The 21683-nt window shown below is 34.1% G+C and overlaps 1 protein-coding gene across 6 annotated transcripts in view; it reads right to left on the bottom strand.

The window, feature by feature from the left end:
* The window catches only part of LRBA (LPS responsive beige-like anchor protein), a 688703-nt gene that overhangs the window by 272274 nt on the left and 394746 nt on the right, over nt 1-21683 (bottom strand). For all 6 annotated transcript variants that reach the window (XM_029940220.1, XM_029940227.1, XM_029940238.1 and 3 more), the window contains 2 exons: nt 8058-8182; nt 154-300 (listed from right to left, as the gene is read on the bottom strand). In XM_029940220.1, coding sequence (XP_029796080.1) covers nt 154-300; nt 8058-8182 — 272 coding nt within the window. The remainder of the gene's footprint in view (nt 1-153; nt 301-8057; nt 8183-21683) is intronic.

Below are 21683 nucleotides of genomic sequence, written 5' to 3'. Positions count from 1 at the left end.
GGGGGGAAATGCTTGGAAGAACAAAAACAATCTTTATTTAAAGTAATTATGGGTGTAAACTTGGTAGTCCGAGCAGTCACAGATGAAAAAGTAAGTAATTAGTGCTTATTGGCCCAGAGCTAGCTGAAACATCCGCACAAACAGTGAATTTACCAGCGAGATTCTCTAAGTCTTTCTCATCCACGGATGACACAGTATCGTCGTCGCCTTCCAGGAGGATCTCGTTTTCTGAGTTCTGATTTCCTAAAGCCTGACTCTTGATGGACTGTTTTCCTTTAGCGAGGATATCTTCATCTGCAGCTGAAATGAAAAGGAAACAAAGCTGTCCATCAACTCTGGGGAGAGTACTTTTGCAGAGGGGCAGGGAAGTGAGGTAAGGATAGGTGGCCAAAGATGGTCAATCATTTTTACAGGGAGTCATCCACAGGAAGAAAGTGACTGGGATGGCACACAGGCTCCTTCTGACAAACATGACTCCCCAAGCCTAGTCTAATGTTACCTTGAACAAGCACCCTAATCTCATTAAACATGACCCTTGCACCACCATTTATTTACTTACAGTTAGGGCAAGAGAGGGTTCAAAGGCAGCACATTTTGGGGGAAATGAGTAGAAAAAAAAATCAGAACCCCGTTTTGGAAACAATATCTACTTGATACTGAAAATTAAGAAAGGCTGATCATTCCTGCAAATAATGATTATACTGACAAAACATTGTGAACCGGTTGGGCAGTGGTTGTGGAGGAGAATCTGTAAGTAAGAAGGGTCAGAGAGATTCACAGCAATGAGGGATGCAGGCCTAACTGTGAAGCCACAGCTGACATCAAAAAAGCTCTAGCAACTCTCCGAAGCTGCATCCTCTTCCTTATTCCAGTCCTCCCCTTACCTTCACATTGCCCTCGCTCCATTTCACCCCACCCAGACCCCTACCTTAGCTTTTAAGTAAATATTCAAGAGTAAGACACTGGGGAAACTAAGTGGAGGCTCAAACACTGCCTACTCCATGTGTTTAAACTAAAAGGCTAAGACACCCCGGGGGCAAACATAACAGAAAGCCCGGGAGGAGAGGCATCTGGGCAAAGAGCCTTACAGGGCCTGAACTGGAACAGCCTGTGGAGAGCAGCAGCACCAGACTCAGGCACTGTGACAAGGCAGCCAGAACAGAGAGGAAAGAGGGGAAGGGTACACTAAATCTAGGAAATGAAGAAGCAGAACCAGAAAGAGGAGCAAAGGTGCAGCGGAAAGGACAAAACACTAAAACTCAAAATTCTGACTTCAAAACCTCATATACGTCTCTCTCCAGGCTAACTCCCACTGCTTTGAGCAGCCTTCTCCTTCAGAAATACAGAAAAACAGACACTAAATTCTGGGCTGTGATATTTAAAACCTCATAGCATCACCTAAAGGAAAGTTTAGAATCCTTGCTAAAGGATTCCCAGGTTTCCAGTGAGGGAAATCCAGGAGGCAAAGCACCTGATCCACCCTGGCAGTAGCTATTGATATGGAAATCAGATGGCTAGGCTTTTTGCTTCACTGCAGTTTCTGCCTAGGCAAAAGGCCCAAAGCCCAGAAAGGATAAAGCCCTCAGTTTCCAGTAACACGACTAATATCTATCTACATAGTTCTTTCTACACAGTTAAACTACATATATGTTACCAAATGTTTTGACAAAACAAAGCTTCTTTGATTTTAATAGGTATGGTTATGGGTAATATGACCAGTTAAGGTTAATTTTTATCATATTCATGTGAGTTCACAATGTATATCATTTATATACTAATGGCACCGCTTTATAAAAACATAGGGGCTTTATATTAAATGAGGAAGTCATAAGAATAGCTCTCTATATTTAGTTTTGAATACCATCTATGGGTATATCAAATTTTGTTTTCCTTCATATGCACAAATAACAGGCATAGTATGCTACACACAGATAAAAGTCTCAGTAAATATTTAGAAAAAATTAACATATCTATTAAAATGACTTTATTTTTTAAGCTACAAAGAAATATGCTAAAAACTCACCAATTTTTAGGAAAAGAGCAGCATAGGTTGTTATATCATTGTTTCAGGTATTGTCAAGTATTTGTATTTTCTTATTCTAAAATTATAAACACTGCCCTGTGCCCAAACAAGATATTTTCCAATGTACTATCATTGTTGCTAAAAATAGTCATTGAGATATATAAGAGAAATCACCATCTTCTATATTTTCTTATAAATAAAGCAAATCATAATAAAATAACAATTGCCAATCAGATTTTAGTACAGAATCGGTATATTACATTCTCTTTTTCTAGATTTACAATTCCTTCTTCTTCAAGGCAGATAATAATAACGCTAATATTAAATAACACCATGTGCTAGGGCATGTTCAAAACACTTTACATATTTAATTTATTTAAATCTCATAAACCTGCTAATTTCTCCTTTTCAGATGAGTAAACAGGCTCAGAGAGGTTATATAACTTGCCCAAGGCAACACAGCTAGTAAGAAGTAGAATCAGGATGAAATCCAAGCATTATGGTAACAGTATCTTAACCACTATACAAATATCAATGTATATATAATTTAAGGATTAGTTTAGTAATTCTTATGTTTCTCATAGCACCTTTAAAACGGTTAAGTCAAAATCATAATAAACAAGAGTACAAAAATACTCATTTTAACCTAAATTTGATGAGCATATGATAACCAAATTCAGAAACAACCAAATTCAATACCTTGCTTGTTACTATCTCTGATTATTACCATACATGTCCTGAAGTACACATACACCAAGCTTACTTGGGAAGGAGGGAGGGAGGTTGGAAAGAATGGAAAAAAGCTCTTTAATGTGCAAACACTTACAAAAAAATGAGAGGAGCCAAGTAGCAATATGCAATGGCTTAAAATAGCTCAGTAAATAAATTCATTCATTTAAATGACCACTAAATAGAATTTGTTATCCCTTCCAATGGGAAGTTAAAAAATTTTAATATGTTCTCATCATGCTGACACATATTAAAACACAGTAAGTTTGAAATGAATAAAATTTTATGAAAAAATTCTGAAGTACTATAAGTCTACTGTATGCACACAAACACCCACTTTAATTTATTTATTTACTTATTTTTACAAGCTCAGATTCTGGAATTGTTCAACCTCAACTGAAAAACCTCTTGTCATGGAAAATATGCAGCTTACTGATATTTAGAATGGTTTTCCTGTAATTAACTCCCCCTTGAGGATTTTAAGTTAGCAGCAGTAAAATTACCAACAGTACTCTAATACACACCACATGCGCTGGTGTTCAATTCTCAGTGGTCTAATAGCTCTCTGCTAAAGAACTTTTTTTTGTTTGTTAGAACAAAACTATCCCAAGCATAAAATAAAAGATAATTATCATGTTTATATGTGCTGGGGAAAGTATATTTTTAACTTTTGTTTGCTTTCTATTCAATCATTAAAACAAGTATCAACTATTTTGATATTTTTTGTGAATATATTCTACACTAGTATAAAAGCTTAATTGGATGAAGTCAGAACACACTTCTGGTTCCATTTCAAAGCTTGATTCAGATTTTTGTGGGCTAATACAATTATTACCAAACATGAAAACTATTTAAATTTTTCATATCACCATTAACAGACTGCCTTCATATAGTCTCTCACTTTATTCTGGCTTAATATTTACCCTATATTAGTAATTAAACTGTAATTGTTACATAAAACTGGAGAAATCTGTCAAAAATTTCTTTGAAACATGACTTTTTATTCACTGAAGCTAAGAGCAATAAGAGGGCTCAGAGAAAAGCTGGTCCTCAAAATGTAAAGTTCAAGTTCTTTAGAGCTAGATCTAGGCATGAGTTGATTCATCTATGCAACACAAGTTAGCCAAGTAAAATTAAAACAGAAAAAGGACACAGATAAGTGTTCCACCTATAACACATAAAGCCCCTTTTAAAACTCCACTGCAACAGTGAACTGGAGTCAGCAATAGTCCATAGTAGAGTAAAAGAAGTTTATACATGAAAAATTAGCCACCTTAAAAAAATTAGTACTGGACTAACAAGGTGACCTCAGATGTAAATAAAATGAATATGGTATCCACTTAATGTGATGTGAAATAACTATACCCTAACTATTTATCCTGTATAAGACACATAAAGAATACCTTATACACAACTAATGTCCTCAACTTTAGAGTTTATGCAATTTCCAAAGGGTTCCAAGTCAAGAAAATTTACTCTAGAAAAATCAGTGAAACTATGAAAGATGATTAGGAAATTAGGTGAGTAAACCAAGTTCATCTCCTAATGATCACGGGTTCCCGAAAAGCTTTGGTTATGGAACCTAACATATGTTGATCCAAAAAAGGAAGCAACAGTATCTGCCATTATTGAAGTTATAAGAGAATGACAAGATTTAAGATCTTTACATGGTTTGTCATCCCAACAAACCAGATGAGTTACTTATATCAGTCCATATGATTAAAAGATACTTCTTAAACTAAGTTAAAATGCTCCTCATATATTTCCATTAGAATGCACATTCTCTACAAAATGAAAATGTCTTGAATTCAATAGGATTCTACTGCTTAACTGTTTTATTATTTGAATTAAAACCAATCTTTCTTTCATTTAAAATATTTTTTATGTGGCTTTAATTTAAATGTAAAGTTCCCATTATACTTAAAAATGAATTTCAGAAGACAGTGTAGCATTGGAGTAAGAAAATCTGATTAGTCATCAGTTAAACTTGCACTTTAGTCCTGTATCCACCAAGAATTGTGTGGCTTTTTGTTTCCTCAGTTTCCTTATTTATAAAGAATAAAGTTAGAACACTTTAGCCTTTGGTTCTTTCCAGATCTAAAATGTTCTGCTAATAAATAATAAATGTTCTGACAAACTGGGACCTGTGCATTAGAAGAATGTTACAAATCATTACAACTAATTTCTAATGAATTTTAAACTATAAAATGCAAGAAAATGCCCTCAAGAATCAAATACCCACCTCTGCTTGCTGCTAATTTCCATAAAGAATATTTAATAATAAGAGGAAGTATTAATTTTAATTTAAAAATATGACTCAGTTTCTGCAAAGTTAAAGAAATCTCCCGTTACAAAATGACTTTTATAAATAACCACTTTGGAGGGTCTCTCTTTGAAAAATTACCTAAGGCCCTTTTTCCCCAAGCAAGTTAATGTGAACTTGGGAAGGGCAATTAAATTGTCAGAATTAAAAAATTTGTTTTTAACTAGAAGGTAGCCAGAAGTAGAGTCATGGGGCTAGTATTGATCGCCCGAACAGAGAACATCACTCTTCAGGTATTTACTCTGCCACCTTTACACCAGAGGCTTTCCTTCAAATCAAATCAATCTATAAAAAAGATGGCTCTTCCTACTAAAATACATAACTAATCTCCAACGGCATTTCTATTTAGATGCTTCCCTTTGATAATAATATAGTTCATGATGTTTTAAGAATCTGCATTAAACAATGCCCTGTTCTCCTTAGTTAAGTCAATTATACATAAAAGTGAGAAGTCCTAAAACAGTACAAAACTAACACACTAATCTCAATAATACCTATTTTAAATATTCAAGTTCAACACTGAAGCACAGTTATTTCTCCATGCTAAATTCTGTAGTTTCAATTGCTATTTGATCACATTATTTTGTTTTGCTAACTTGATTTTTACTATATTTATTTTCATTAACTTCCTTATTATTATTAAATTAAGGATAAAAGAGCAAGAGTTTCATAATTAACACAAAATTAAAACTAGATGTCACCTATAAGATACTTCATTTAATAAAAAATTAAGTTCCTGACTTACAGAATGAATTAACATAAACTATGCTGACATGAAACAATATCACTGTACAATCTCCATGTTGAGTTTTAAAACCACTAATATTCATTACTTAAAATAAAAATATGTACAAAGTATGAACAAAAAGACTTGTATCTTTTATCAAAAAATGTTACATTAAATATGATATATCTCCTTAAGTGGAAGACCACTAAAGCATCTTCTATTCACTTAATTTTTAAAAACATATATTTCAGATTTAAATTTTTGTTTTCAACCTTTCAGAGTATTTTAATCACTGTGAAATTCATGTACAATATTGTCAAATAAGATGAAATTACATAAAGTGCTTAATTTTACTTTTCTCAGTTTAATAAATATTATATTAACTTTTCAATTACTGTATGGAGTCAGAGTGAATTCTATACAGGATAAAAAAAGTCCTAAAATAAAGTAAGCATTACAATGCTTACTAAACATTTTTTTTAACCAGCCCCCTGGCATCACAAAATGGTGGCATAATAGTATTTTAAAACGTAAAGTTCAGTAACAATAAAATCCAAATTTATTCATTATGAAAAATTCTGTAATTCCCCCAAATGGTTCATGTACTATTTTTGGTTAATGATGGATTTTAATAAGCTCTGTATTAAATCCATACCACAAATTTTAAATCCAGTTACTGATATTTCTCTCCTAAAAAAGGATTAACAGATTGCCTATGTCACAATTTAAGAAAATAAGTCTGCATCTCCAGATATAAAAGAAAAAATTTTCATAAAAACGTTTTTATTGTCATTGACAGACTTCAGACTTCACAAGTCAATGTTAAATGACAGTTAAGAAGACAGAAAGGTACTTATTAAATTTTAAGTTCACATAGTAACATCTGTTTGACTGAAAAGTATAAAACTGCAAAAACGGCAATTTTTTTCAATGTAATAGTCATTAGCCAAAAGCAAAAAAAAAAAAAAAAAAAAAAAGAAAGGAAAAAATATTTGTAACTCTGAAATCTATAGCACCACACAAAAAGCACATGAACCCTAAAAGCAAAAGTGGCCTAATTAATTCATCTTATTTCTCCTTCCCCACCTCCTGTAGTTGAAGATGTAGGGCCCTCAGACTATTATTGCTTTTAGATCACTTTGTTATTGACTATTCTCTGTATGATCATTTATTTTAAAGGACTGATGTCACATTTGGTGTTATATCTGATGACATATTGTGGACATTTTCTTCCAGAAATGGCTCTTTAAGGCTGAGTGCAAGAGGTTAAGCTGCCTGACTGAGGCCAAACCTAAGATCACAGACTTAATCTAAATTCTTAATATCCTTATTGAATATAATTTCACATTTATTTTGTATACTACATACTATCATTTAACCATAAACTGCTGCATGTTAAACCAATACCTTGAAAAATGGGAATTAAAACTACCTTATTAAAAAAATACCAATTTAAATTTTATGAAATCAAAATTATTTTAATGTAGACAGGAGCTTTCCCCCTTAATCAATATATCTTAATTGGATTTCAAAAGTGAAAAAATATTGAATGAAACCCTATGATCAAAGAGAGTATATTAAATCCAAGGACTTTTTGGTTTTCTCCAATTTGCTCATCAGGCTTCTGCCTAATCTGAATCACAGTGATGTGCATTATATCAAAAAAGGAAAAATGTTTTGTTAAGCTTTGATAACAGGATGATGCAGAATGGGAACATATGAAAATAATGTCTATTCTCTTTTTCCAGGAGCCATCCATCATAGCCATCTACAAATCAAGGCTCAGAAAGTATCTGGGCACTTAGACATTTATTACCATCTCTCCCACTTCATAATCTCATGCTAAAATACCATAGTTGAGGGAAAACCATATACACACAACAGAACCTAGAAACCTATTTGGTTTGTAAATGTTGTCTTTCTGATATTCATGGATTTAAGGCAGGCGTCCAGGATTAATTTATTCAAAGCTGAATGTGTTGCTTAAAAAGAGAAATATTTTATCCTCCTACTCTGAAACAAAGGGTCTACGGAAAGTAAGTTTTGCATGTATAACATAATAAATAAATACACTTGACACCATAATTTAATAGGAACCTACACTAACTATAAAAAATTTAACTTCTCTTTCTGGGGTGAATAACTATGAAATGTGGCATGGACCGTTTTACAGTGCCTTGTAATAATGAAGTTATGCTCTTCATTACCAAGTACTGTACCTGCTGCTATTGGCAAGGAGTGGTTTATACACTGACCATGTTCCACGGCTGTTTTTAGTGTCGCTTCAGGATGTGTCGATCCTAGAGGGTTACGCACAAATCGTCGCCGGCGCCGCAAGTCATCTTCCCAGTAGTCAAGGCGCCAGAACTCACGGGGACGACTACAATGAAACAGAGAAGCCACATATGTTAGCAATTATCAAACAGCGTGGTAGCACTGAATTTCTGCATAAAGCTCTCCTTGTTTGCTCTGCCTTTTTTCCCCCTCCCCTTCCTCTTAATTCTCCCTCCACCTCACACTCCCCTTTTCTGCAATCTTTAACTTAGGTATGTCCTTGAAAATAACAATATCACCTTCCAGTCCAAGGAACTCCTTTTCCTTTTTCTTGGAAGGTGAAATGAGCACTAAATACATCATTTTAAAATGAATTGCTGACAGTGTGATCAGTTTCCCCACACTCTAGTGGCATGTGCTCTGATTTCAGCCTCATTTCAGCCTCAGCAGGGCACCTTTCTCTGTGGCTGCATTTATAAACCAGAATAGGGAAAAGGCTATTATAAATATGGTATAGCATTACCTATATTAATCAAAGTCTGTCCCCCTTCATTTTTCTTCCTAATTTGTGCCTTTTTGCACAAGGTCAGTAAATCATACCATGAATTCTTGGTCCAGAAAGTGTTAACTTTAATGAATATCTCAGTTACATGGTTATGTATGTGATAATAAAATATTACTCTGTTTAGATGTGCAGGAATTTAATTAAAATAATCTCTTAAAATATTCATTACATTTAGCCCCTGAGGCTTAGAACAACACAAGAAAATGCATTTCTTTTCCATTTACTGTTTTTAAATAAACCATTCCTATAGAGTGAAATAGCAATCTATTTTCAAGCAAATCAGATTGGATTTCTGTTTTATGTAGTCTGTTTTTATATTTAATTAAAAACTACATGCTATATGATGTGCAATAATTGCTATATCAAAAGCATACTTTTGGAAATGTATTTTTTAAAGGGTTCTACTATATTTTCCCCAATTATGTAGATCTTTTATATGGCAATATATAAATGTCAACTTTCCCTATTAACTAATCATAATCTAACATGCTGGAAAATATAAGGAAAATACTAGTATGAAGTTTTTTTTTTTTTCAGTTACAGTAAAAAAAAATCTGCACAATACATTTATTCACTAAAGATACACAGCATGAAAATTTTTAAGCTTCAACAATTAAAAAATTCATCATCAAAACTTCTGTAAGGAATGACTAATACAAAATAAAATTGCATTTGTATTTCATGAGCTAATAAAATTGAACCTGTCAGCTTTGACATATTAGTAGTCATGACCAACTGACAGTCCCAAAATACTCACTTAAAAGAAACTCTTATTTTGATGTCCTAGAGATGTTATCTTAAAAAATTCAAAACAGATTTGTAAAATAAGTCCTTTATAGATTAAAAATTATTTCAGGTTAATAAAAGCATCACAAAAAAACAGTACATTACTGAAAGAAAATATGTTTAAAAATAATAGAAATGCAATGGTCTTTTATGAGAAAACTGGGGACACAATGAGAACATCAAATGTCCTTTGCTGATTTTAATCATGCATAAAGAGGAGATATAATGTAATCCAATGGAATACAAAAAAGTGTTAGAACTGCAGTCCTCAAAAAGAAAAATTAAAAAGCTTTTATTCTTTTTTATATTGCTGTCTACAGTTTCAATGAAAACTATTATAATGCCATTTGAAAACAAGTAAGAAGCACCTACAGAGTACACACAGAAGCAAAAGACAACAGTTGCTTGAACTCAATAAAATTCTCCTTAGGTGAAAGGGGAAAAGACGGTACACAGATGGCTACATGTATGGCTTTGATAGTCCTGGAGCTTGGATAGGCACTTCATCATTCTGCCTACCTACATTTATCTGTTAAAATTATTATCAAATATCAGCCAGGATGCAGTCGTGAATCACAGGCTACCCCTCGTTTCAGGGGAATGATACAATGAGGGTCTATTCATCAGTGCGGCAATCGGCACAAGTAATTAGTTCCCTAGACTGAGATCTCCTACAAAGCCTATTTCAGTCAGCACCACAAACATATGACGATGTAAAGCTAATGAAAGCTGCTAAAATTTGTTAACCTTTTCTGCCATCAATCCTTCTAATTTTCTGTGCTTCAGTATTATGCAAGAGTGGTAAATTATTAATTTGTCATTCATCCATCCTTCTGAATTTTAAGTCAAATTAAATGATGTCATTTTTCTTGATAACAATTAAAATTATAAGAGATGTTAACCTGCTTTTACAAAATTATTACTAAATTGGGTAACAATAATATGTTCTAGCATAATGCATGAGGGTGAAGTCAAATCAAAAGCTATTAAAGCAGGTGAGCAGTAATTTTTGTCATATGGTAGAAAAACCAGAGGAATTATAAAAGCAGTCATAAATTAGCAAGTAACTCAAATAACATCTATAAGAGTAATAATCAAAATTAGGAAGAAACAGAACTATATTTATTTTTGTGCTCTTTAATACTAACAAAAATGATCACAATGGCAACACTTGGCTAAAACAAAAGCCCCAATATAGCAGGAACTAAAATTTGTCCATACAGTAGAAAAATATTTAAGGTAAGTTTCATCTTCATACGTAAATGGAGTATCAAGAATTAAAAAATACTTAGATACAATCCAAAAAACAATAAAGAACTGTACACCTCAGCATGATAATGTTTATAATATCCTGAAGCTAAAACTCAGACTATCATTCTCAATACAAGTAGTCTACTTACTATAGTAACAATTTAAAATCATCTGAAGACAAAGCAAGAATCACTTATTTCAGAGCACAAATCTAGAATGTATTACAAAAATCACCTAGAGAGGCCAACAATTTCTATACATTTCCTTGAGAGTCTCTCCATTATAATGCACTGCTCCAGGTGATATAAGATACAAACCCTCAAGGAACTTACTCATAATGGAATAGCAATTAGCCTCATTTGGAAAAAAACAAAACTTATCATCCAGTTTATGATGCTGTGAGCAATATATGTTCTTTGGGAAAAAAGTCACATGCATTTTTTTCAAATAAGGGTAATTACTAGCATATTTAAAGTCATTTACATGGGAACAGACCAAGGTTTTATCCTCCCAATCCTGCTCCCTCCAATAGTATACACTCTCAGTGTTCAGCTCTATCACTGAAAAAATGAGGCATGCTTTGTCATTTTAGAACAGTGTTGGAAAGGAGTATGTGTAGATTTCAGTCACCAAATTTCTGTAAGTTTTGATCATTTACATAAGGACTGAACTCTCATTTAAGAAATACCTTCACCCCTTCCCCAAAAGCCTCTTGTAGAGGAAAGAGGATAAGAAATTAGCAAATTTGGCATAATCAAGACAACTGTCTTTCCATAAATTTATCACTTAGCAAAAGAAATTATTGTGTATTTTTAGAGTTATCACCAATGGCATGGCTAGAAAAATATTAAAAACATCAAGTATTCAAAAACTGACTGTTGACCAAATACAAGCATGGTTAAGATGAGAACTTATTCTGAGAATTTACAAGTATATATATCTAGATCATTATATTTCTTTATTTATCTGTACCTATCTAAAAAATTGTATTAATATAACATATTGCCACATTCACAAACATTATCTATATTCATTTCCACCAGCAATTAAAACTAAGATCCCAAAAAGTATTCATATTAAGGATGTGAGCCTAGGCCACATGAGATCTGGAAACAAAGCCTTCTGTATAAAAGTTGCTGTAGTTAGGTATCCTATTAGTATATAATCTCCAGGTCTAAAATCTTTAACTAATAGAAATACACATGTTTTTGAAAAGTTGTGGATGACACATAAATGAAATGTTCTAACTTTTCTTTCTGAGGATTTCCCCGCGATTCTTTGGCCTAATTTCAAAGTCTGAGATTAAAATTACAGTAAAAGTATGACTGTCTTTCTAATTGTAAGTCAATGAATTGTCTTTCTACTTTAAAAAAAACTTCACACTTATGTGTTGGTATACACACAGCTTTAACATATCATTGCAATCTACGTAAAAGAATATAAAACAATGCCATTTAAATATACAGAGTATGTATTTTCTGTTCTATAAGAATCAAAAATTGTTGAAATGTATCTTAAGAGGGAAATAAACTCAAGCATTAAGTCTATTCATTTTCTTTCTGAGCCCCAATGTGGTTAGTAATTTGATGTGAAACAAAGGAAATAAGTATGACCCAAATGAGAATCAGGTGGAAAAGGCAGAAGCAAAATAGACAATCTGTAACTAAGATATGGCCCACTTTTTTCCTCTAATATTTAAATGTTTTAACTATAAATAACCTATTACTTTTCAAGTGTGAATTAGAAGACGTTATTATTTTTATTTTTTAATGTTTATTTATTTTTGAGAGAGAGAAACAGAGCATGAGCTAGGGAGGGGCAGAGAGAGGGAGAAACAGAATTTGAAGCAGGCTCCAGGCTCTGACTATCAGAACAGAGTCTAATACAGGCAGGGCTTGAATTCACCAATCATTAGATCATGACCTGAGCCAAAGTTAGATGCTGAACCAATTGAGCTACCCAGGCGCCTCCAGAAGACTTTATAAAGTTCATTTTTGGGGGGAAAATATGGCAATCGAATTAGCCAATTAACAAGGTATAAATGGATGAATATTGAAATAGAATCCTAAAATATATTCTAATAAAAATGATTGACTTTACCATGAGCCAGTTGCTAAGAAATCAAAGATTAATAAGATGTTATCCCTACCCTCATTGAGTAGACAGATGTAAAAATGGTGAGAATTAAAAAAAACTGTGTTAAGGGGACACCTGGGTGGCTCAGTCAGTGAAGTGTTGGACTTTGGCTCAGGTAGTGACCTCATGGTTCATAAGTCTGAGCTCCACGTCGGGCTCTCTGCTTTCAGCACAGAGTCTGCTTGGGATCCTCTGTCCCCTCTTTCCCTGTCCCATCCCCACACACCTGCTGTAAAACTAAACAAACCTTAAAAAAAAAAAAAAACACTATAATAGTTGTGCTATTAAACTGCACAACTCCAGGGGGCAGGGTTCACATCAAAATTTGTATGACACTCCTGGAGTTGTGCAATGCTCATTTTGTATTTCTATATGAGCAACCTTTAGAATGACAGGGTGTTATGAGAACACTTAGTCTTTTTCCCTCTCCATACAATGTTCAGGCTCCTTTCTCTCCCAGAGTTAAATATAACCTTGGGGAAAAAGAACAGAATAAGGCCCTTTAAACATGATCAGTAGCAGAAAAGGTGTTCAGATCAGGACTACCACTGTCAAAAAATTTAAAAAACAGGCAAAATTTAATACACAAAATGATCAAGAACAGAAAAGAAACATTAATACTTATTTCACTGAAGTCATTAAGTTCATAATTGCTTAATTCTTTTATTATTCTGTTAAAGTAGAACAGGGTTAATTACTAAAATTAGTAGTACTATGTATGTTTTCCAATTGTTGCATAAATTGTACTGACACTCAAATTAGATACACTTATGGTTGCCATTTTAATGTTTTTAGTGTCATTTTAATGTAACTTGGATCTACAGCAATAAAAGAATGCTGGTTTTAAAGAGAAAACTGTCACGATGAAATTATACTAGAAAAAATTTCCCATTTTCCATCTTACCCACTTGCTTGTGACAATATCTCATAAATCTTGATAGTCTTAACAAAAGTCAGTAATAAATTCTTCTTGCTAAAGAAAAGTCCTAAATACTGGACAATTTTAGTACCTTATATTTTGTTATAAGAATTTTATATTACCTATTTTTTTTAATTCCTGTATCTGGCTCACTTTTGCTTCCATATTTTTAGATTAAAAATTAATGCTAGATATTAGTTAAAACTTAAACAAATGGTAACCTCTAAAAAGAAGTAAACATTATCAATGCACTGTCAGCTAGAAGATAAAAGTGCTTAAGTTCTAGAAGGGTTTCACTTTCTGCATAAATCTTGGTGAAATAATGTTCAGGTACTATAGGGTATCATACAATAAAAGAGAATGCTTTATCTCACAAACCGAAATCTATTGTGCCTTCATGCAGATAGACAGAAAGAATATTCACTAAAACCTCTATTTACCAAGTACAACTATAACTCAAATGTAGGTTATCTATACTCTGTGCTGTCTTAATAAAAAGAAAAGGGGGGGGGAATCCCTTCAACTAGAGATGGATCCAACAGGAGACATCTTGTAAAGGAGAATTCTTTCATTACTGAGGCCTGATACAAAATCACTAGAAAACTGTATATATTATTTATGTAAAATTATATTTTATGTAGTCATGAATTTCTTTGTGGTACTTTTCAATGTATTTCTCTGTTAGCTTTTAGAGACATGTAGACACCCATCTTCAACTAGTTATTTACTTATTTTATAAAAATATAATTTTGCAACAGCGTCAATTATTTGAGAAATAATTCCATACTTTTCCTAGCTACTGTTAGCGTGAAAATCATTTCTTTATTCAATTAGCATTTTTACCAGGAAGTAAGGAAGATGATAAGAAAACAAATATCTAATGTTAATTGTACTACCAGTTAAAACTCTAACAAAAGACAAATGCAAAAAATATCAAAATAAACAATGTTGCTGAATACCAGAATGCCCAAAACACCTGAGTAGCCATACTAATTTGATAAGTTTTCTCCAAAAATCTGATTAAAAAAATAGACAGCATTTGGGGCACCTGGATGGCTCAGCTGGTTGGGCATCTGACTCTTGGTTTTGGCTTACGTAATGGTTGCTCACAGTCCATGAGTTCCAGCCCCACATTGGGCTCTGCACTGACAGCGTGGATCCTGCTTGGGATTCTGTCTCTCTCCCTTTCTGCCCCTCCTTGCCCCCCCTCCCTCAACATAAATAAAATTTTAAAAAATTGACAGCATTTATTACATTGGGCTATTCTGTGCTAGCCATGTACTCTTTTAAACACATTATTACCAAGTCTCACAACCACACTGCCATAACTACATACTGTTATTTTCATACTAAAGAATCAAAGAAGAAATGAACTCTTACCCATCAGTAGTAAATAATAAGTCTATGGGCTTCAAAGACAATGAGCTTTTTATATGACATTTCCTCTAGAAATTCACTGGATACTATTATAGCTATGATCAAAGTTCTAATTAACCCTGCCTGAGAGATTGAGGATTTCATCAAGGTTTTAATGAGGATCTATTTTGTAAGTTCCATGAGGACAAGGGTTTGTGTCCATCTAATTCACTGACCAAGCACAGTAACTGGAACAAAGGAGGTACTTAATAAATAACAAATTAAGGAATGAGCAAGCTGACTCTTTAAAGAAACTTAAATGATAAACAGAAGTCTGCTGGGCAAAATGGAAAAGGCATTCTAAGTAGCAGAAAGAGCATGGACAATGGCATAAAGACATACAAAGGCACCTTTATCTTAGGAAATAACAATTATTTCAAGGCAGCTTAGGAGTGGCAAAAGCTAAGGCAGGAAACATGGGTTTAGAACCAGATTTCAAAAGACCTTGTATGAGTAACTAGTTATCTTTACATCTTCTACTCAACAGACAACCAACCTTTCTCAATAGAAGACTAATATGATCAGCTTTATATGTTACATGGCAACAATACTAAAAAAAGGTGCTGGTGATGTGAATCTAAGGCTAAGATTCAGACCTATCTGAAGTGGAATAGATAAGATTTAGTGAGACATCCAATACGGAAGGTGAGGGAAAAGGAGATAAAGAGAATAAAACTGAGGTTTGTGACAAAAGGGTAAACATACTATTTAACTGAAATGATACAGATTAAGTAGCTGTGATTAGGAGAATAATCATGTCCCGGACACCTAAAAATGTCTAGGCAGGTATGTCTAAAAACTAATCGCTACAACTTGGAAACTCAAAAAGCAGCCTAGACTAGAGATATGAAATTGGAAGACAGAGCAGTGTTGGGAGTTGAGGAACGTACATATTCATCTAACAAAAATTTACTGAGAGTTAGGTATGTGCTCGATCCAGAGAAAACTATATTGAAAGGACGGGAGAAAAGTGAAAATGAAATCTGGGAAATTCCAATATTGAAAAAAATTGCAGACGAAGGATCACTGAAATAGAGAAGAAAATGTTCCTTACAATCAGTAACATAATAAGAGAACCAAAATAGACCAGTGCCAAAAAAAGACAAAGCAGCAAAGACTCTTCAAAGAAGCGAGTGAGCAACAATACTGAGTTCTGCGTAAAAATGTTTGGACTCTCCTGTCTCGGTGGAGCATGAGAGGCTGATCCTGGGGTTTTAGTTTGAGCCCCATGTTGGGTGTAGAGGTTACTTAAAAATAAATTTTTAAAATATTTTATTCTATCTGAGGTTCCCTTTTTTTATTTTTTATTTTTTAATAGTTTATTGTCAGTTTGGTTTCCATACAACACCCAGTGCTCTTCCCCACAAGTGCCCTCCTCCATCACCACCACCTCTCTTCCCCCACCCCTTCCCCCTTCAACCCTCAGTTAGTTTTCAGTATTCAATAGTCTCTCAGGTTTTGCATCCCTCTCTCTCCCCAACTCTCTTTCCCCCTTCCCCTCCCCATGGTCCTCCATTAGTTTGTTTATTTTTGAGAGAGAAAGACAGAATGTACATGAGGGAGGCGCAGAGAGAGAGGGAGAAACAAAATCAGAAGCGGTCTCCAGGCTCTGAGCTGTCAGCACAGAGCCCAACACAGGGCTTGAACTCCTGAAAGATGAGATCACGAAATGAGCCAAAGTTGGATGCTTAACCAACTGAGCCACATAGACGCCCTAAATATAAATCCTTTAAAGACTTTTTAAAAATGTTTATTGTTGAGAGAGAGAGTATGAGCAGTGTTTATCCATTTACCAGTAGATGGACATTTGAGTTGTTTCCATGAAGTGGGGAAGGCGGGGGTGGATCTTGGATTTTATGACTAGAAAATTGAAGCATTCACTTGGTTATCTAGCTAGAATTCACTTCTCTCCCCTTTCCTCTTTCCTGAAAAGTGCAATTTTCCAAATTATCCTTTCTTAACAATTACAATTTTGTTCAGATATCACTTCCTAAATGGTTAGATAACTTAAGGAAAGCAGACTCTAAGACAACTATGACAATCTTGTCATTCTTGCCAGTCATTGTTTCCAGAATCTGGTTTTAAATCAATCACTGCATTAACTAGTCCAAAATCTAGCATTAAACCAATCACTGCATAAAATTTTTGTCTGGTAATAATCTTTCACCAATCTGAAATGCGAAACTTTTATTCAGTGGTTGAGTGTAGTTTTCCCTTTCTCTTGATAGGTTGAAACAAAGAAATGGTAAACTCAGTTGCTGGCAATTAGAAACACAACCATGAAGAAGACAAAATGGGGTAAAAGTTTATATACCCAGAGACATAAAACTGAAAGAACTATTTTAAAAAATGGATCTAAAGACCTGCCCCCAAGAGTTTACATACCTATACTTCATATAATAAAAGATAATATACTTCTTCACAATTTAATGAAGAATTTCACTTCATTTAGAGCCAGGTTTTCTATTACCTGCCTTTGAAACCATCTAACAGATACAAGGATTACTGGTGATGCCATTAGCAATTTGATTACAGTTGTGAAAGGTAAGCCAGATAGTAATAAACACATGTTTTGGTGAAGATAGGTAATACTGGCTTTGAAACAAAAATTCGTGACAATGGAAGAGAGATAGGGTGGTAGTTTTAAGAGGGTAAAGAATAGATGTAAGCATGTTTGCAGAGGGAAAAGACTAAATTCAAAACAAATAAACAAAGGACTGGAGATGACAAGAGGGAGAAAGCTAAGAGCAAGCAGCACGGTAGAAAGATAGAAGTGGTGTGACCCTGTGAAAAGAGTGTAATTACCCTGCAAGTGAAAAAAGTCACCTTTTTCTCTGTGACAAGATGAAAGGATGTAAGGCTTTTAACAGTTTAGGGTTCAAGAGAAGAAAAACTGAAGATCTGATTTTGGCCTGATTATTTCTATTTTCTCTACTCAATAACAAGTTTATAACAGAAGAACAGAGAGGTAAAAGAAGAGTTGCCTTGGGGAATATGAAAGAAACCTGACTAAAAACAAGTTTAAGGATGGCTAAGTAGTTACAAAGGTCTAACTGAAATTAGAAAACATTCATCTAGAGTGGCCCTAATCTGTACAACTGTGATTTCTGCCTCCCAGCTATAACTCAGCAATCTAAGAATCAGAGTTAAATAAAGCAGCTAGCAAAACTCACTCAAGATTTAGGACTGATTTGGCTGGAAGGCCAAAATAAGGAAAATTAGTAGGCTGGTAAGAATGTCTCGGTTGGATAAGAATGATAAATCTGTGATCTTTCTGGACTTTAGGCTTCATTTGGGTTTCTCAATAGGTTAAGCATGCAACTTTGGCTCAGGTCATGATCTCACAGTTCGTTGAGTTCAAGCTCCATGTTGGGCTCTGTGCCAACAGCTCAGAGCCCGGAGCCTGCTTCAGATTCTCCCTCTCTCTCTGCCTCTCCCCAGCTTGTGTTCTATCTCTCTTTCTCCCCAAATTAAATAAACATTTAAAAAATGTGTATGTGTGTGTATATAAGCTTAATTAGACATCAATTCATTGAGAAAATAAATTTACCCTTCTTTCTACACCACTAATATTGATAATCATTTGGTTTCCCAATGAATTAATAAGTATATCTGTTTAATCAATGTGTCTAGCCCCTGTACTTAACATTATGAGTTTCCCAACTTGAATCAAAAAAAGCCTAGAAAGAAAGAATGGAGGCTTATACTTTATTTGGAGACTGTCTTCAGTCTTCAATCTAAAGGATCACTCTAGTAAGTAGTCACAGGACTGGAAAATATGCATGCAAAGAAATACCTGAAGACTCAGATAGACAGGACATCATTCTTTTGAGAAATACATTACACTGTGCTCCTGGAAAGTGAATGGTAACTAAAAATTACTGACTGCCCATAATATACCAGGCACTAAAGTAAGAATTTTACATGTCGTCTTATTTAATTCTCAAAACAACCCTTTAATTTAGTAATACAATCCAAAGTTAACAAATTAAATCCTAATTTGTTACTAAGAAACAAAGTTAGATTTCACATCTCTGACTTTCCATTACCAAAAAAAAATTTTTAGTAATGTTACATCCATATTGTTGTGGAAGCATTTTTATATTAGGTTCATTAATATATTCATTATGGCAAATTATTGTAAAGATTAAATATTCCTTTTATAAAATGACAGGTCAAAGTGGGACCAAAAACCTTATAAATTATATGGAAAACTACTATCACGTATTACAACTAACAACAATTAGAAAATATATAACTTTTCCAGGATTAGCATCACCCAAAATTGAACAGCTACTAGATTGGTGGAATGGGGGTTAGGGGTTATAAGACTCTGTTGCTTTTAAATGGATAAGTAAAACTGCAGTAGATACTAAGTACTGTGTAGTACAGGTAAGGATTTGAAAAGCCTGGAAACTATTTCTATTCACTCAATTTTTCTAGTAGCTCCCATCACTTGCCCCAAATACAGGAGCACTGAGTGGTTTATAAGCATATATATGAAGGAAATTCAGAGGCAAGAACCACTGCTTTGGCATTTAGGACCTCACTTCTCTCAAACCCAGGCCCTATATCACATTTTTGTTGTTGTTGATATGAGAGTTTATAAATCATAGGACAACAGAATAAAAAAGCAAAGAAATATCAACTGCTCTAGTATGATATTTTATCTTTAAATAATATAAAGGCTTAAATGCAGCAGCAACCCAGCATAACCCAATACTTCCTGCCTTTAATCGGAAGCTCTAAAGAAAATACTGGTGAAAGCAAATGGCTAGCATAAAAGAAAAATATTATACACTGCTTTACAAGCTAGATAAATTAGTGAAAACTGCCCCACCCACAGGGACAGAGGGGCTTATTATGTTACACTTCCAGGTTTTTTAGACAGTTGGAAGCCGCTTCTTTCAATAGTGGCTGTCATCTCCTAGAAACTTTGTAGTAATTTCAATTTTGAAGCAATTCTTCACATTCTGAAGTGATTTATTTTCCTCAATTTCTTTACTACATTTTAATTTGGTTCTCAATGACCAGTTCCATTTGGTTTAATTATATTCATTTACAAGTATTTTTTAATTTAAGTATTTTTTACACTATTATTTGGAAAAGCTGAGGTGAGTTCATATGAGGAAAAAAGTCTCTAATCTCAAGGCACTTACAATCTAATAAATGGGATAAAATAAGAAAACAATGAATTATATATATGGCATTTAAGATTCATGCCCTAAGAAAAGTAAAAATCCAGAACTTTGGAAATCAAAAAAAAGGAGTAAGTGATCACATATGTTCTAAAGAGATCAGGAAATGCTTTAAGGAGCAAGAGATTTTTGATAAAGATCCATAAAAAGGGGTCAAGTTTCAACTGATCTACAAGGGAGAAGATGGCAATGTAGGCTTTTCACCAAAAGAATAGAGGTCAGAAAATTGGAAGCAGTCCTTTTGGTTGGCCCCAGCAGAAAATGAGGTAGAAAAGAATCCTTGAGTTCTGGCCATACCATAAAAGGCAGGGATGAAAAGCTATTGAGTTTACATTTCACTCATTCACTCACTCATTTAATCAACAAACATTTACTGAATGCCAATAATGTACAAGGACCTGCAGCTGGCAATGGAGATTTAGAGTTAATTTGATGATAAAGAGTCCTTATCCTCAATGACCTCGTAGCACAATGGAAGAAAACAAATCTATGAAGTCACAATGATAATATATATAAAACATTTCTTGGGAACACAGTAGAGGGGCATTATCCAAAGTAACAGAAGGATTCCTGGAAGGCAGCAACATATAAATTGAATCTAAGAGTTAACATGTGTTAACGGTTAGAATAAGAAAAGGAAAAGCATTCTTTCTGAGGGAACAGCATTCGCAAAGCCAAAGAAGAAACAATTGAGTGTATGCTAAACTGAAAGGTTTCTAGAATTTTGGGAGAGTACAGGCAAGAAGGGGCCAAAGAAGCCACAGAAATAGGAAGGAGTCAGATCAGAGAGAATCATCTGAAAGTCCAACTCCTAGCTGAAAACCTATGTATGACTTTTTTTCAGGACTGACCACAGTTAATTGTGCAGGCCTTATCTGCCAAGCATCATGGGGTAAATATGCCCTCCACCAGCCCTAAACCAGACTTAGTATATAACCAATGCACTCCAGTCTCTAAAGGAAGTTCTACTGAAGGATTCAAGCCCCACTGGCCAATCATGTTCTTAGCTTAAGAGAGGATATAAAGGGTGCCTGAATGGCTCAGTCAGTTGAGCGTCCAGCTTCAGCTCAGGTCATGATCTCATGGTTTGTGGGTTCGAGCCCTGCATCAGGCTCTGTGCTGACAGCTAGCTCAGAGCTTGGAGCCTGCTTCTGATTCTGTATCTCCCTGATCATGCTGTCTTTCTATCTCTCAAAAAAAAAAAAAAAAAAAAAAGACACAAGGCAATTTATTAAAAATAAAATGGATTCCAAAATATATGATGTGCAAAGCTAATTAAATGTTACAGGCAGTGAAACAGGCCTAAAACTAATGTAGAGATCAAAGCTGAGTAGAG

This window comes from Suricata suricatta, chromosome 1 (assembly GCF_006229205.1).
Source record: "Suricata suricatta isolate VVHF042 chromosome 1, meerkat_22Aug2017_6uvM2_HiC, whole genome shotgun sequence".
Classification (NCBI taxonomy): domain Eukaryota; kingdom Metazoa; phylum Chordata; class Mammalia; order Carnivora; family Herpestidae; genus Suricata; species Suricata suricatta.
The sequence above is the reverse complement of the archived record's forward strand: the minus strand, read 5'-3'. Positions and strand labels throughout refer to the sequence as shown.